This window comes from Dipodomys merriami, unplaced genomic scaffold, assembly GCF_024711535.1.
Source record: "Dipodomys merriami isolate MVZ:Mamm:240054 unplaced genomic scaffold, mDipMer1.0.p SCAF_129, whole genome shotgun sequence".
Taxonomy (NCBI): Eukaryota; Metazoa; Chordata; class Mammalia; order Rodentia; family Heteromyidae; genus Dipodomys; species Dipodomys merriami.
In genome coordinates, this window is record NW_027202593.1 from 2,592,203 (window position 1) to 2,610,663 (window position 18,461).

General features: G+C 53.4%; 1 protein-coding gene across 4 annotated transcripts in view; it reads right to left on the minus strand.

Moving 5' to 3' along the window:
* Nucleotides 1-14,970: 14,970 nt before the first annotated feature.
* Nucleotides 14,971-18,461, minus strand: part of LOC138824461 (transcriptional coactivator YAP1) — a 58,003-nt gene continuing 54,512 nt past the window's right edge. For all 4 annotated transcript variants that reach the window (XM_070018341.1, XM_070018342.1, XM_070018344.1 and 1 more), the window contains one exon: nt 14,971-18,138. In XM_070018341.1, coding sequence (XP_069874442.1) covers nt 17,900-18,138 — 239 coding nt within the window. In that variant the 3' untranslated portion in view covers nt 14,971-17,899. The remainder of the gene's footprint in view (nt 18,139-18,461) is intronic.

Below are 18,461 nucleotides of genomic sequence, written 5' to 3' on the forward strand. Positions count from 1 at the left end.
CTGTGCCTGAGATCCTCTTTTCAAGGCTGCTATGATTATGGGTGCCCTGCTGGCTATTACCCTATCGCTCTACCACTTTCAGCCACAGCGCCATTTCCAGTTTTCTGGTAGTTAATTGGAGATAATAGTCTCATGGACTTTCCTGCCTGGGTTGGCTTTAAACTGCAATCCTCAGATCTCAGCCTTCTGAGTAGCTTGGGTTACAGGCGTGAGCCACCAGCGCCAGCCATCTGGTCACTATTGATAGGCTGCTATGTACCAGGGACTACAGTGAACACTGAGCTGGAGACTGTTCTCCCTGGTGCTTCTTACCTTCCGGTGGGGGCAGGCAGCCCAGTTCTCTCAGCCACAGACACCGCACTCCGGCGTCTCAAACCTGGAAAAGGTGAAATGAAAACTTTTCCTCTAATTCTTAGTATTTCTAAATCCATAAACTAAGTGTTGAAATGTGCTGAAGTGTTTTTCTGTTATCAAATACCATGAAAAATAAACTACAATGTAAATGGAACTTTTGGTTTGGTTTGCAATACTAGAGGTCACACGCAAAGGCCTCATGAACACAGCCCTAGCCCACACATGGCATCTGGAGTCTTGTATTTTTATTCTGGAGTCCATTCCTTTTTTTCCTCCGTCTGGTAGAATTGGGAGCATTGGGGTTTGGACGTGTAACCAGCACCTCCATCTCCTGCCCACCGCGGGCAGAATGACTTCTCGCATTGCTTAGAAATGCAACGAGCCTGTGGAAGCTTGTCCAATCTCGCTTCAAATCACATACCAACCCCACACAGCAGGAAGTCCCTGCTCCGGGCAAGGGCGCCGCCTCCTCCTGTGCTTATAGGTATTATATAAGAGAGAAGGGAGTGGAGAGACATCACAGATTTTTCTGAGGTCAACTAAACCTTGAAAACTGGTTAAAAATAGTTATTCAGAATTTACTTGCTGCGGGACCTCTTAGAGCTTTTGGAGGCCAGAGCCCACGTGGTGAAGCACACAGGCTCCGCCAGGCTGGCCTGGAAGTCCCCATACAGAGCACCAGGCCAGGCCCCCTGGGACACACCTGCGTGCCAGCACCTCTCAGGGCTGGGGGCCAGCTGCAAGGCACTAAATCACAAATACTCTGTTGAAATCATTCTATTTGGCCATTCTGGATTTTTTTGGTTTGTTGGGCTTGAACCTAAGTGCGGTCCCTGAGCCTTTTTTGCTCAAGGATAGCGCTCCACCACTTGAGCCAGAGCTCCACATTTGGCTTTTTTGAAGTGGCTAATTGGGGATGAGTCTCACGGACTTTCCTGCCCAGGCTGCCTTAGAACCACGACACTCAAGTCACTAAGAGGTTTTATGCCAGAAAGGAATGAGCTTGGATTGTTGGGGGGAGGGGGGGACCCGCAGGTCGGACTTCAGGCAAGGCCGCTCTCTCCTGGCCGAGCAAGCCTCTCCCATCACGGCGCCTGGGGAATGTGGCACACAACCCTAGATGGGTTCTCTAACCTCGGGGAAGCCATCTGCATTGAAGATACCCCCTATCTCCCCACCAGAGCACAGCCATGCAGGGCCACCGTGAAATGTACCAAAGCAGCACATTTCAGTGGCTATTTTAATCCCCAAACCCTTAACTGTCACCTCTTGAAAGAGCCAGGTGTGTAGAGCATGCTTGTAATTCCTGTGGTGTGTAATACCTGAACTTGGGGGATAGAGATTGTGAAGCCAGGGGACTACACAGCAAGATGCTGTCTGAGCCCAGCACTGTGGCCACGCCTGTAATCCCAGCTACTCAGGAGGCTGAGATCTGAGGATCACGGCTAGCCTGGGCAATAAAGCCCATAACTTACCCACAATTAACTACCAAAAAAGCTGGAAGTGGCGCTGTGGCTCAAGTGGTAGAACACTAGCCTTGAACACAAGAGCTCAGGGACAGCGCCCAGGACTGGCACACACACACAAGGTGTCTGCAATGAATGAGTGGATGAGGGAAGAGGTTGGGACAGGAAAGAGGACGACGACTTCGTAGGAAAATGCTGCCTAACACGAATGAACGCGGGAGGAGGGAGGGACAGAAGAGAGTTTAGGGCTGGGAGCTCAGTGTAGAGCGTTTGTCTGACATGTGAGGCCTGGAGTTCACTCCTCAGCACTGTATTGTGTACCTGTGTTCTGATTCTGCTTGGAGAGCAGAGCCATGGGGAAATATGCTGGCACGTGTGGCCTACTTTTGCTTTCCTCTGTAATTGAGAGTTCAAGTATTCTCTCTTCAGAAGCTACTTGATTCGTGCCTATTGAATGAACCAGCCTCTCCGCACTGGGCCCGCCCTGAGCTGCGTCGCAGGGCAGGCAGCTGAGCCTGGATTTCCTGTCCGCATGGGGCCCACCTTGATTTGCTTCAATTACTGTTTATATGATGCTCACTTTGGCCACCCCAGGACATGCTGAGCAAACAGGGTTTGAAAAGTCTCACTGGGCAGCTCAGGACATTCCTTCACCTGACCATGGAGCCCACGGGGGCCTCAAACTCTCCACCTGGTGATCTGCAGACTGCACCGGCTGCATGCGGGGACGCAGGCCGGCCGCGCCAGCAGCGCTGCTGCACTGTGGTTGTGGGAGCCTCTCTCCCCTCCCCCTCCTGCCCCAATCTCCACACTCCAGCTGCTTCTCCTCCCTTCCACGTTTATAAATCAGCATCTCGTTCTCACTATGAGGTGAATGACTTAGAACCCCAAACTGCTGTTTGGAAGGGAGCGAAGCACGAGGCTTTGTGTCTGGCTGTGATCCTCACAGCCAGCGGGAGGCTAAAGGCTTTCTTCGCGGAATTTCTTCCCCCACTGGAAACTGCAACCCACAGAAAGTCACCAGTTGATGGGGAGACCAGGCCACTCACGGGAGGAGTGTTGGAGTGAATCTGCAGCCCGGGGCAGGAGGTGGGGGGCGGGGGAGCAGGTCGCCATCCCTTGCCCTCGATCCCAGGTGGGCCAGGCAAAGAGCAGCCTCCCGCAGTCATGAAGTAGACAAGGCTCCTCCGCACCGGGTCCCCTGCGAGCCCAGAGCAGTTTGGGAATAACCAGCGCCTGGAGAAGTCACTGCAAGCTGCAGAGTTCTGGGGGGTCAGAGAGGTGACCGTCCTGGGACTTGAACTCAGGGCCTGGGCGCTGTCCCTGAGATTTTAATCAAGGCTAAGCGCTCTCCCACTTGAGCCACAGCTCTGCTCTGGCCTTTTGGGTGGTTCACTGGAGAAAGGAGTCGCACAGACTTTCCTGCCCAGACCAGCTTCGAACCACAATCCTCATATCTCAGCCTCCCGAGTAACTAGGATTAGTGTGAGCCACCGGCGCAGGGCCCAAGCCAGGCTTTTAAAGCTGGCCCCATAAAGTGGGGCTGCCTGACTGGCCAGCCACGGGCAAGCGCTCGGGACAGCTCATCAGCACTGTTCCTGTTGCCTTGGCCCTACGAGTACACAAACCATAGAAACGAGCGTTCAACCTACGAAGAAACAGCAGGTCTGGACACCCTCACTGGCTGGGCATCACGGCTTGAGTGCACCAGTGGAACAATCTAGAACAGAGGAAGAGAACAGCAGACAGCAAAGGAACATCCTCGCTCAAGGCAATGTGGCCTGTTGCCCAGTGGTGGTGGACAGCTTACCCTCCTGGTTGTTCCCACCGTGGCCGCCAGGGGGCAGCAACTCTGGGAGCTGAGGGAGCACAGGGCCCCAGGCTCTCAGGGTGCCTTGAATCAGTGGTATTCTTACTAAGTACTCAGTGCTCAGCACCGCAGACCACGCATCGGTGAAGCGGGCGGTCCCCGCCCCCTTCACATCACCTTTCACCTACTGGAAAATAAGCCACCCATTGTTTGAGAAGGAAAAATCCAATTTGTTCTGCCAAAGTCACTTATTATAGTGGAGTAAAACCAGGCTAATTCACTGTGCAATAAATCTTGGAGGGAATGCAGTGAGGGATCATTTTTCAGATTTCAGTATGTAGGCCTCGACTTGCTTTTAAAAAAATTAAGGCATAAACTGGAAAAAAAATATATGAACCTGATTCTTTTTCCAGCGTTTAAAAGATATAGAAACATAAAATTTAAGGGGAAAAGTAATAGCAGGTTTCACATCTGTGGATTCATTTTAGCATTGCACTAGAATTTAAGACTTTTTAGTCTTGCCTGTATTTGTCCACATTTTATCACTGAGAGGAGACATAATCTACTTCAATGGCCCCTTCAGGTATGGCTGGTGTAGCTCAGTGGTCGAGTCCTTACCTGCCATGTGAAAGCCCAGGGTTCGATTCCCAGCACCACAAAACAACAAAATCATTTAAAATGCAAAAAAGGCCTACTGTGTGTCCAACCACCGCAGTTCCTTTAAGGGACATCTGCAGCCCACAATTCCCAGTTCTGCCAAGAATGAGCTCCGGTGAGTGGGCTAGAATCAGTTCCCTGAAATTCCCATGGCTTGGCCAGAGTGCCCAGTGCAAAAGGCTGGCAATCATGGAAGTCTCTGGAAGCCTGGGGAGGAGTGGGTTTCTACATCCTTCTCCCAGAGGAGCCCACTTGCCTTTGATGAGGAACTTCTCAGGGAATTCCACAGGAAGGAAACACGATGTGCAGAGGAGAGGTGGGAGAGTTGGTTAGGAGCAAATGAGCACTGAGAAGTGTTGGTGGCTCACACCTATGGCTCTGGCTACTCAGGAGGCTGAGATCTGAGGATCGCCATTTGAAGCCAGCCTGAGCAGGAAAGTCCATGAGTCTTTTTTTTTTTTTTTTTTTTTGGGTCAATCATGGAGCTTGAACTCTGGGCCTGGGCGCTGTCACCTTGAGCTCTTCAGCTTAAGGTGAGCGCTCTACCACTTCAGCCATAACACCACTTCCAGTTTTCTGGTGGTTAATTGGAGATAAGTGTCTCATGGACTTTGCTGCCCAGGCTGGCTTTGAACCATGATCCTCAGATCTCAGCCTCCTGAGTACCTAGGATTACAGGTGTGAGCCACCGGCGCCCATCTTCCATGGGACTCTTGTCTCCAGTCAACCAGCAAATAGAAGTAGAGTTCTGGCTCAAGTGGTAAGCACTAGCCAGCCTTGGAGAAAAGCTAAAGGACAATGGCCAGGCCCCGAGTTCAAACCCTAGGATGAGCAGGTACGTACATGCATGCATGTGCACACACACACACACACAAAGGCCCGCATGACTGTTCTAGGACAGCAGCAGTTGGGACAGCGTGGACGTGATTAAGTGCCCGGATTAAAATATCACAGTCTGACTAAGAGCGGGGCAATGTGGGCAGAAGAGAACACTAAGTGTAAAGGGAGACTTGAGAGTGGGTGCTGTGGCTACTGGCCACAACCCTACCTGTGCAGGAGCCTGAGACCAGGAGAGGATAGTTCAGGCCCAGGGCAAAAGTTCGAAAGAATCCTCAGCCCACAGCTAGCTGGGTGAGGTGGCACACACTTGCGGCTGGGACCGGGAGGACCGGGTTCCAGGCCAGCCTGGAAGATCATCATCATACAGTCATGGATATCTGGAAGACAGTGCACGTACAACAACTGTATACACTCACTCCTGAAGCATTCCAAAGAGAATGGCTGTCACGGGAGCAGTGTGGGCGCCTCTTGTTGAGGGGAGGGGCTCTCAGAACCCGGGTCCAGGCTGGGCAGGATCTGGGAGTAAGCAGCAGCTCAGGAAAGTAGCCAGGCCTGGCTGGCAGGTGTGCTTGGCCTAACAAACTAGAGGCCTGACTTGGAGAGGGAAAGGAAAGTGGGAAATACTCCTGCAGACCTTCACCCCGGGCCCTGTGCTCCCCAGGCCCGCCCTCCACCCAGTCATTCTCTCCGTGCCACCAGCCTAGGCGCAGGCCACAGGGCATTCAGAGCAGGGGACCTGCTGTGCCCCATCCCACCCAGCCCCTCTGCAAGAGCCCCTGAGCCCTATTTCCAGTCAGGCCTGGGGTCTGTCCAGTGATCCTTGAACTCTGTGTGCCTCATTTTCCCTGGCGAGCAGTGGCTGGTAGTCACGATCCCCTGGTCTCGGCCGTACATCCTTGCCATGGCGTGCAGATGCTTCCTGGAGACAACACTCTGAAACTCAGTGGACACTAGGCCATTGGAGGAAGTGGCTGGAGCTGGAGCCTTCCTCTCTCCTCGCTTCCAGCCGCGGTGTGTGAACGAACTCGCCATGGTGTTCTGCATCATGCCGGCCAAAGCAACAGGGCCTGGGGAGTGCCAGCCTATGCTTCTCCTGATGGCGTGCTGGAGTGATGATGAAATGATGGAGTGGTGGAGTGATGGAGTGCTGGTGGAGTGGTGGAGTGCTGGTGGAGTGTTGGTGGAGTGCTGGAGTGCTGGTGTAGTGCTGGTGGAGTGTTGGTGGAGTGTTGATGGAGTGTTGATGGAGTGCTGGTGGAGTGCTGGTGGAGTGTTGGTGGAGTGCTGGTGGAGTGCTGGTGGAGTGCTGGTGGAGTGTTGATGGAGTGCTGGTGGAGTGTTGATGGAGTGCTGGTGGAGTGTTGGTGGAGTGTTGGTGGAGTGCTGGTGGAGTGTTGGTGGAGTGATGGAGTGCTGGTGGAGTGTTGATGGAGTGCTGGTGGAGTGCTGGTGGAGTGCTGGTGGAGTGTTGGTGGAGTGCTGGTGGAGTGCTGGTGGAGTGCTGGTGGAGTGTTGATGGAGTGCTGGTGGAGTGCTGGTGGAGTGCTGGTGGAGTGTTGATGGAGTGCTGGTGGAGTGCTGGTGGAGTGCTGGTGGAGTGTTGATGGAGTGTTGGTGGAGTGCTGGTGGAGTGCTGGTGGAGTGCTGGTGGAGTGTTGATGGAGTGCTGGTGGAGTGCTGGTGGAGTGCTGGTGGAGTGTTGGTGGAGTGCTGGTGGAGTGCTGGTGGAGTGCTGGTGGAGTGCTGGTGGAGTGCTGGTGGAGTGATGGAGTGCTGGTGGAGTGCTGGTGGAGTGATGGAGTGCTGGAGTGTTGGTGGAGTGCTGGTGGAGTGGTGGAGTGCTGGTGGAGTGCTGGTGGAGTGCTGGTGGAGTGTTGATGGAGTGTTGGTGGAGTGCTGGTGGAGTGCTGGTGGAGTGCTGGAGTGCTGGAGTGTTGGTGGAGTGCTGGTGGAGTGGTGGAGTGCTGGTGGAGTGCTGGTGGAGTGCTGGTGGAGTGTTGGTGGAGTGCTGGTGGAGTGCTGGTGGAGTGTTGATGGAGTGTTGGTGGAGTGCTGGTGGAGTGTTGGTGGAGTGCTGGTGGAGTGCTGGTGGAGTGTTGGTGGAGTGCTGGTGGAGTGCTGGTGGAGTGCTGGTGGAGTGTTGATGGAGTGCTGGTGGAGTGTTGGTGGAGTGCTGGTGGAGTGTTGATGGAGTGCTGGTGGAGTGTTGGTGGAGTGCTGGTGGAGTGCTGGTGGAGTGCTGGTGGAGTGCTGGTGGAGTGCTGGAGTGCTGGTGGAGTGTTGGTGGAGTGTTGGTGGAGTGTTGATGGAGTGTTGGTGGAGTGCTGGTGGAGTGCTGGTGGAGTGTTGGTGGAGTGCTGGTGGAGTGCTGGTGGAGTGCTGGTGGAGTGCTGGTGGAGTGTTGGTGGAGTGCTGGTGGAGTGCTGGTGGAGTGTTGGTGGAGTGTTGGTGGAGTGGTGGAGTGTTGGTGGAGTGATGGAATGCTGGTGGAGTGTTGGTGGAGTGTTGGTGGAGTGCTGGAGTGTTGGTGGAGTGCTGGTGGAGTGTTGGTGGAGTGATGGAATGCTGGTGGAGTGGTGGAGTGCTGGTGGAGTGGTGTAGTGTTGGTGTAGTGCTGGTGTAGTGTTGGTGGAGTACTGATGGAGTGATGGAGTGTTGGTGGAGTGATGGAGTGGTGGAGTGCTGGTGGAGTGCTGGAGCTCTCGGGGGATGTTCTCCTATCTGCAGGATTCAGTCATTTCCCGTCGCTACTGGCCTCAGAGCGGGAAGATTCCCCCACCTGGATCTTAGGGTGAGAGGACATTTTGGAGTATGTAAAAACTTTCCGGTGTAAATGGCCACATTGTTAAGCAAGATTTGTCTTCCAGAGAATGTGGAAGTGCTTTTACCCTGAGCAGGTGTGTAATTTCCACTCCTCAGGGCTCTGTGCGGCGATGAGTCTTTTTCCTTGGTCCTAGGGCTTGAAATCCAGGCCTGGGCACTGTCTCTGCACTCCTTTCACTCAAGGTAGCCACTTAACATTTGAGCCACAGCGGCAGTGCTGTTTTTCTGAGTAGTTTACTGGAGATTAGAGTCACAGACTTTCCTGCCCAGGCTGGCTTCTAACCATGATCCTCGGATCTCAGCTTCCTGAGTAGCTAGGATGGCAGGCGTGAGCCACCGGTGCCCAGCTTCTTTTCCTCCTCAACCTGGAATTGGCCTTTTGGCAGTGGCCTCTTTCTGCCTGTCTACACAGAACTAATAGTTCTATTAGTTCTATTCTTCTGGTTTTAGTGCAGTGCTTGAGACAGGATCTTATGTGACTTAGGGAGGTCTACAACTCCTTCCTCAGCTCCTGGAGCTTGCAGACCTGACTTCTAAAACAATACTTTTCTGACATCAACCAACAGGACCTTGTTCTAGAATGCCTGAAAGCAGAGACGATATTGGGAGGGATGGATTGTTTCAAAGACATGTGCTCCATCTGCAGGTGTGGACAGAGCGCCAAGAAGGAAACAACCAAGGCCAGGCGGGAGCAACGACTGGCCCGGCCCTCTACATTACAGAGGTAGAAGTCCATCTCCACCGAGGGGGCAGTGGGGAGGCGCCGCACCCCCAGATGGTGTTCCTAAGGCCCAGGCAGGCGAAGTGTGAGTGTGGGCATGCTGGGAACCGAACCCACAGCCTCGCACACCCTAGACAAGGCCTCTGACACGCTGATCCTGCCTCACTTGAAAACCAATCGCTGGTCACTTACAAGGGAAGTTCGCTCTTTACCTGCCCCCCACCCGCAGGCTGGGGGAGGGGGCGCAGGCCGTCATTTCTCCTAGAGAACGTCAAGGCCAATTTCTACTGGAAAACAAGGAAAAGCACTTTCAAGTAGCGTTCGCACGCAGGCTGTCCACTCCGTCTTGTGTTAGGAGCTGGCCCCCAAACCTCTCAGCTAGCAGGCCGTGTCCTGTGGAAAGAGCCTGTGCATCCGTTGTGGAGGAAAGAATTCCTTCTATGGAACTAGATGGGGGTCCTTGGATGCAGATCCTGGGGTTCACTTGTTAGCCTAAATCAATACCAAAGCTAGCCAGTCCTGCTTGTGGAAGCTCTGGTCGGTCCAGGGAGGTCCCGGAACAGCAACGTGGGGCAGGGCCTGGAGTGCACCGTACACACGGGTGAATGTTTTGAAGCAAGTGTCAAAAGCCAGTGAGAGCAATCTCAGCCAAGTCCAAGTTGCCGGTCTCAGCAAGGCACAAACCGGGTGGGCGCTGGTGGGCCACCCTAGCTGAGCCGTGCTAATGGAAGCTGAGAGGCCAGATTCCTGGCTATGATGCCAGAGGAGTAACTCAAGTGGAGGGAACGGGACGGGTGGGGAGGATTCTCAGGAGGTGAACTGCTCCATCCTGTCCCGGCTGCGTGGAAAAACACTGCAAAGAGGAAGGAACGCCAGCCAGTTCCACAGGTCACCATGCGGGGTGGGAAGATGTCCCAAGTGACATGCCCGCTGATTTCATCCAGGGCAGCAGACACCGGGCAGAGGCCCTGTGCTGTGCGTGTGCGTGTTCTATGCAACGATGAAAATCTCGGACCGGCAGAGGCAGGACTCAGCAAACGGACCAGCGGGAGACACAGACCATTTAGGAAGATGCCTTCCTGCATCCCAGGAAGAAAAGCGAGCCCCACAGAGCCCGGGCGCCCCTCGCCCCTCGCCGGTGAGGGCTGCTGCCTGGGGGTGGAGGCAACATCTGCAGAGCCATTCTTAAAACTTGCTTCAAGACAGGCCGGGCATCCGTGGCTCATGCTTGTAATCTTAGCTATACAGGAAGCTGAGATTTGTGGATCATGGATTGAAGCCAACTAAGGCAAGGAAGTCTTGACTTTTTTTTGGCCAGCCCTGGAGGTTGAACTCAAGCCGGGGCGCTGTCCTTGAGCTTCTTTTGCTCAAGATTAGCACTCTACCACTTGAACCACAGCACCACTTCCGGCTTTTTGTTTATATGATACTGAGGAATCGAACCCAGGGCTTCATGCATGCTAGGCAAGCACTCTACCACTAAAAGCCACCTTCCAAGCCCCATGTGAGACTCTTACCAATAAGCTACCAAAAGGCCATTAGTGGAGCTGTGGCTAAAGTGGTAGCACCAGGCAAACAGCAGCTCAGGGAGACTACCCAGGCCCTGAGTTCAAGCCCCCGTACCGACACATACAACTAAATTGTTAAGTTGCTATGTATTTATGGCTCACCAAACCCAAATTCTTGCTTCTCCTCAAATATTGTATTTATTTTCCTGCCTTTTGCACTCTTTCTTTGGCTACTACATGCTCCCATCTGTTGTTAGTCAAAAGCACCTCCCCCGACCCAGGATCTGACCCATCAATCACAAAAGGCCCCGCTTCTTGACCAGAGTGCACGGGGCTTCAAAAAATGGGATGGAAGAGTCATGGCCCATCGGGGAACCTAAAAATGTCCCTTGGTCCTGGAGCAGTGCCTTGTGGCACTCTACGCTGGAGCATGAAGTCCAGCCCGCAGGGGGCAGGGGCCAGGGGGCAGGGGCCAGAGGGTAGAGGGCAGGTAACCAATGCCGAGGGACGCCCCTCTAGATCTGCCGCATTTAACAGGAAAGAGCAAGCAGCTCCTGCAATTCTCAGGCCTGAGCCATTTTGGTGATTTTGGAAGACTGCTGGGAGTTTGGAGTTCTTTTTCTTTTGCCTTAAGCTTGTGTTGCATTTCACTCACATGAACCCCATTCTGGCCAGCACCGGCCACTGTGGCCCACCAAGGCGTCCCACACAGGGGCGCTCAGAGCGAGCTGGTGTGCGCCCGCCGTGGTGAACAAGCGTGCTTCCTTCTTTTTGGCATAGAATCCCACAGAAATTCCTTTAGCCTAGAACACAGAAGAGACATGTGATGTGTCTGAAGGACTGACTGCATCCTCGAGCAGCACTGTCAACACATGCAGCTCTGGCCAGACCCAGGGAAGGACACCAGGGGCTGGGTGCATGCGTGTGCCTGTGCGCACACACACACACACACACACACACACACACAAAGACACACACACAGACACACACACACACACACACACACACACACACACAGACCCAGGGAAGGACACCAGGGGCTGGGCGCATGCGTGTGCCTGTGCGCACACACACACACAGACACACACACACACACACACAGACCCAGGGAAGGACACCAGGGGCTGGGCGCATGCGTGTGCCTGTGTGTACACACACACACACACACACACAGACCCAGGGAAGGACACCAGGGGCTGGGTGCATGCGTGTGCCTGTGTGTACACACACACACACAGACACACACACACACACACACACACACACACACACACCCAGGGAAGGACACCAGGGGCTGGGCGCATGCGTGTGCCTGTGTGTACACACACACACACACACACACACAGACCCAGGGAAGGACACCAGGGGCTGGGTGCATGCGTGTGCCTGTGTGTACACACACACACAGACACACACACACACACACACACACACACACCCAGGGAAGGACACCAGGGGCTGGGCGCATGCGTGTGCCTGTGTGTACACACACACACACACACACAGACACACACACACACACACACACACACAGACCCAGGGAAGGACACCAGGGGCTGGGCGCATGCGTGTGCCTGTGCGCACACACACACACACACACACACACACACAGACCCAGGGAAGGACACCAGGGGCTGGGCGCATGCGTGTGCCTGTGCGCACACACACACACACACACACACACACAGACCCAGGGAAGGACACCAGGGGCTGGGCGCATGCGTGTGCCTGTGTGTACACACACACACAGACACACACACACACACACACACACACCCAGGGAAGGACACCAGGGGCTGGGTGCATGCGTGTGCCTGTGTGTACACACACACACACACACACACACACAAAGACACACACACACAGACACACACACACACACACACATACACACACCCAGGGAAGGACACCAGGGGCTGGGTGCATGCGTGTGCCTGTGTGTACACGTACACAGACACACAGACACACACACACACACCCAGACCCAGGGAAGGACACCAGGGGCTGGGTGCATGCGTGTGCCTGTGTGTACACACACACACACACCCAGACCCAGGGAAGGACACCAGGGGCTGGGTGCATGCGTGTGCCTGTGTGTACACGTACACAGACACACAGACACACAGACACAGACACACACACACACAGACACACACACACACACACACACCCAGACCCAGGGAAGGACACCAGGGGCTGGGTGCATGCGTGTGGAAGGACACCAGGGGCTGGGTGCATGCGTGTGCCTGTGTGTACACACACACAGACACACAGACACAGACACAGACACAGACACAGACACACACACACACACACACACACACACCCAGACCCAGGGAAGGACACCAGGGGCTGGGTGCATGCATGTGCCTGTGTGCGCACACACACACAGACACACACACACACACCCAGACCCAGGGAAGGACACCAGGGGCTGGGTGCATGCGTGTGCCTGTGTGTACACGTACACGTACACACACAGACACACACACACACACACACACCCCCAGGGAAGGACACCAGGGGCTTGGTGCATGCGTGTGCCTGTGTGCGCACACACACAGACACAGACACACAGACACAGACACACACACACACACACACCCAGGGAAGGACACCAGGGGCTGGGTGCATGCGTGTGCCTGTGTGTACACGTACACAGACACACAGACACACAGACACACACCCAGACCCAGGGAAGGACACCAGGGGCTGGGTGCATGCGTGTGCCTGTGTGTACACACACACACACACACACAGACACACACACACACACACACACCCAGGGAAGGACACCAGGGGCTTGGTGCATGCGTGTGCCTGTGTGCGCACACACACACACACAGACACACAGACACACACACACACACACACACCCAGGGAAGGACACCAGGGGCTTGGTGCATGCGTGTGCCTGTGTGCGCGCGCACACACACACACACACACACACACACACACACACACACACACACACACACACACACACACACACACACACACACACACACACACACACACACCTACCTCGTTTTGTTGGTCCGGGGACTTAAACTCAAGGTCTGGGTGCCAGTTCTGAGCTTCATTTTGCTCAAGGCTAACACTCTACCACTTGAGCCATAGCATCACTTCCAGCTTGTTCTATAATTGCAGATAAAGAGTCTCAGGGACTTTCCTGCCTGGGACTGGCTTTGTACATTGATTCTTTTTTCTCAGCTTCCAGAGTAGCTAGGATTGTAGGCATGAGCCATAGGTGCCAGGCAATTATATTGTAGATTCTCCAAAGGCTATGGGGCAGATATGTGGATAAAGGTGTGACACACAACTCTCAAAAGCACGCTAAGAGCTGCAAGAGGCTACTCCTACTCTGAACAAAGCCCTGCCCAAGTTGAGTCTTTTGGGGATGCTAACTACATTGCCTAGGCTTGGCCCTAAACTCCTGAGCTGGAGGGATCTTCCTACTTCAGCCTCCTGATTGGCTGGGCGTGAGCTGTCAGCCTCCAGGTCTCAGCCTCCTGAGTGGCTAGGTTTATAGACATGAGCCACCACTGCTTGGCTTTCCCGTGTTTTGAAGGCAGGGTCTTGCTCTGTTGCCTGGGCTCAGGTGATCCTCCTGAGCAGCCCCTCAGTTCAGAGACTAAAGAGGAGAGACAGCTGATCACCGCAGCCCTGAACACAGCGCACCAACAGCTGGAGGTGGGATGCAGTGGTGTGGTGGCACCCACCTGGCCACTGTGGAGTGGCCAAAAGACCCTGGAGCCAATGGGAACAGCCCACTGCAGCTGGGACAAGGAGGGGCTCAAAAAACAGGAATCAAGAGGATCAAACACAACTACCAGCTTACCAACAAACAGCCCTGAGAACACAGCGCTGTCACCCACCAGCTCACCAACAGCCCTGAGAACACAGCGCCGTCACCCAGGCTTCCTGTAAGCACCAGTGATGGTCTTCCACCTTGCCAAGAAGCAGCGCTCACAGCAGGCACGTTAGACGAGTCAGGTGAGCCCTTCCTCTGGCTCCGGGGACTGTATCTCAGGATTCCTCACCCAGGACCCATGGCCACTATGCTTTACACACCGGATAAGGCTCCACACAGCCGGCGTTCTGGACGTCGCATATAACAGAGCCAAGCTTTTGGATTTGCCTCCTGAATGCATGCATCAGCAGCTGAGGCTATCACCCATTTCCACAAACAGGCCTACCTCTCAGCCAACATGCAAGGCAGCCTGCCCCACCCCCGTGCTGGTCCTGGGGCTTGAACTCAGGGTTTGGACATGGTGTGTGAGCTGTTCCTGCTCAAGGCTGGCACTGGAGCTGAAAGGCCCACTTGTGGGTTTTTGGGGGGTTAATTGGAGGTAAGAGTCTCACGGACTTTTCTGCCTGGGCTGGCTTTAAGCTGTGATCCTCAGATCTCAGCCTCCTCAGGAGCGAGGACCGCAGGTGTGAGCTGCTGGCTCCTGGCTGTCCTGCCATGCACTAGTGTGAATGTCCTTTAAAGAAATAAATCCAAAGGTCATTTGAAAGACAGTGTCACACTGGTCTCAGTTCCCAGTGTGTCCTTAAAGAATGAAGAAGACATGTTCTACCATGAGGATGCGGTAGGTCAAGACCAGAGCTCCATGTCAGGAGCTTTTATACTTTCAAGTTCCAAGTACCACGTCTGACTGTAGGAAACACAGCAGCTCATCTCTGCCTGCCCACTACCACTCTACCGCCTTCACAACTAGTTCTTGTTCTGCAGAAGTTCACAAAAAAACCCAAAAAATAATCTTACCCAGTGTTGAAAACAAGGAGAAGGGTTTAAGGAAAGAATATATTTGAATCACAAAAAAACAAACAAAAAGGTATTACATAAGGAAAAATAATGTAACAAATTCATGTTAAGTACCTAGTATGAGCATGCGCTTAACATCTACAACAAAAAAGGTAACATTGGTACTAATATATATATATATATATATATAAAATATATTTGACAAGTGTGTTTTAAAGACATCTCTAATATAAAACATTTAAAATGTGGAGAGTACTTTTTTTCAAGATACAGAAAATAACTGTTAAGATAGACATACTCACACAGTTCTTATAAAACCATGCCTACAAAGACAAGAGAATTCATCTGAGCTCTTCCGGAGACAGACAGGCTGTGGGAGGGCTCCCGAACAGACCCCGCCCACTCCCTACTGCGGCACCTAGCTCTGGCCTGTATGCAATCAGGCCGCATCTCATTTCCCGTCTTCCTGCCACATTCCACACACAACACACCTACTGGAGGACTGGAAACACCAACACCATGTGTATCAAAGCCACTGCCTTGCTTTTTTTGCTTTTCTTTTTTTTTTTATGCACTATATTTAGAAAATGGTTACTACAAAAATAGTGCTCTGGTCAACGTGGAATTCCCAAATCAATGTGCTCCTTCACTCATGAGTTTGCTAAGAAGCCGTGACTTTAAAAGAACACAACTGTAAAAAGCTGATTAATTTAAAGATTATAAAATTGGTTTATTGCAAAAGAAATTCAAGAATAACCAGTTAAATTCTTACCCCATGCTACCCAACACAAGCGAGAGGCGCTACCCCTTCTAGGTCAGGAACCAAGGCGCACAAAGAAGCCTGCTTGCAGCCTGTTACTGGGAGAAAGAAAGCAGGGTGAGGGCAGCTGCGGACCGGGAAGCCGGGCTGCGGAACGCTGAGGTAAAACCACGCCGGGGCGCGAGGGCAGAAGGCTGCACACGTGGCCCCGGGTCCATGGGAGAGACGGAAGTTTAGAACACCTGACCGCCTTGAGCAACAGCAGGAGGCAAGGTAAGTCTGTGCTGAAGAGAACGCCGTTCATCAAGGTTTATCCTGTCCCACACTCTCTCCAGAGCCACCCCCCCCCCCAGCTAAAGCTACTCTGCCCATAAAGAAGATGCGATCCAAGCTGGGCTTACTGGTAGACGCAGCCCCCACCTCCCCACCACCCACATTCTCCGTTCTGTGCTGCAGGTAGAATTTCATCACTGTTCTGCATAGGCGCCATTCCTTCCCCCAGACTTCATTCAGCATTGAATCTTTTGGCTACTTTTTAATAAAATCCTTAAGAGTCAATTACTATGAAAGATCAACCTACTGATCATTATATATAATACAGGGCTTGCAGCTTCTGAACACTCTAAGTACTTAAAATTGCTTCCACCCTCCAAAGCAAAGGGCCAAAATACTTACGATTTTTGTAATTAAAAAAAAAAAAAGGAAAAGAAAATCTACCTTCCTAAAAGCTGAGGCTTTTGCCAGCTTTATCCAGGAAAAGAGATTTTTGTCTGTTAAAAACCCTTGAAAATAAGGGCTTCTACCAGAAGCAAAGACCCTTAAAATCACAGAGGCTGGTACTGTTATAATTCATAACCAACTATTACCTCATAGCTTATATTGAAGAGTTAATTCATGCTCACTTAGTTCCTTTAAAAATATTCTTTGGAAACCATTGCTATTCCTGTAGACATATACTCTAGTTACAGCTCTTTTCGTAAATACAAAGACACAGGCATGCTTAGATCTACTTCTTTGCTAAATTCAACTACCCACATATATCGATTAACCTGACCAGTTCGCAGCTGAGCGCCAGCTCGCTCTGCACAGGGCCCTGAGGCCGGGTCTCAGCAGATGGGGCGCATCTCACAGACTCAGCAACACTTCAACCCAGGCTCCAATGCGTCCATTCAAAACTGAGAACCAAACATTAAAATTTACTTCTGAATCTGAGGCAAAGGTGAACTTCCAGAGCTGGAGGGAAGCCGCTGCCGAGCTCACCCGTCCCGCAGCACTCACTAGCCCAGAGCGGCGGTGGCAGGGGTGGGGTGAGGGCTGTGCTGGTTGGCTTCTGGCCACTCCTGGATGCACTTATTTAGACACCTCCAGGCACCGAGCAGGCCTCAGACAGACCTCACCACCGCCACGGGCCCTAAATACAGACTCAACTCACTTTAAAAAGTAACTTGGAAAGTAGGCAAACCTAAAAAAGATTTTTAAAAAATGAGACAAGACACATTCTGCTATGGCACTGTTATAAACATGGTGTGTGTCTAGAGAGCAGAGAACTCAGATTTAAATAAAATGGTAAAAAAAAAAAAAAAATCAAGAAATATAGGTGTTTCTTTTTACCAAAAGAACTACAATAACCATCATAAGCTACAACTAGTCATCTGTGTAGGTTCTGACAAAAAACCAGCCATCCATGACAATAAAACAATCCCAACACCCCCCCAAAATATCCACCCAGAACTCTGCGAGAACGTGCGCAGTCATTACCACCCTGTCCGGGAACTGCTGCTACGGTAAAGCCGGGGTCTCTGCGAGACTCATGCAGCACCAGAGCAGACGGTGGAGGTGGAAGCCTGGCCGGCGGCCCAGCCTCTCCTGGATGCGTGTGAAGGGCTCGGCCACGAAGGCCCTGCGCTGGCCGCGGGCAGCCGAGCGCTCCGCTGGGCCGGCCGCTGAACAAGGACAGCCATGGGGCAGCCGACCGGCAGAGGAGCGGCAGCGGCGGGCATGCAGGCGGCCACACCAACAGTAGGTACAGTAGCAAAAGAAACAAGAAGGTTGTTTGTGGGGTTTCCTTGATCCTTCGGGGAGGCCGGCAGCTCTGCTCCCAGCTGGGGACGAGCCGGGAAGTAGCAGGCGGCGCACACGGACATCGCGGGGCCTCGTCTCCTTCACAGACCGGCCACGGCCCGCGCGCTCTACAACCACGTGAGGAAGCTCTCTTTGTCTAGCTTGGTGGCGGCCAGCACGGACTCCATGTCGTTGAGGATGTCGGAGCTCAGGGCCTCCTGCAGGCTGGGCATCAGCTCCTCGCCCTCCACACTCATCCCGTCGCCCTCCAGCGTCCCCAGGTCCACGTGCGTGCCGGGGAGGCCCTCCAGGTAGTCAGGGAAGCGGCTGGGCTGTGAGGGCAGGCCACTCTGGGTGATTGTGTCGCCTGGTCAGAGGAGAGGAGAGGGGTAAGCAGAGAGCTCCGTGCGAGGGGCCATCAGAGCAGCTGTGTGCGCTCACAGGAAGGAACTGCTGAAGAGAAGCCCTGTCTGGGCAGCCCTGATGTACACAGCTACCCGCAGCGCACAGAGCCAGGCTTCCCTGCGCTCTGCGTCTGCGTGGCCAGCCAGCGTGCAGCTTGGTGCGGCTGTTACTGAAAACCAAGCTGGCCGCGGCTGTGTGGACCCTGGGGAACGGCCGGCTGCGAGCTGGACAGGTGCGGGCTTCCCAAGCACTCCAGGAAGAGCGGCTGTCCCGGGCAGAGCAGCG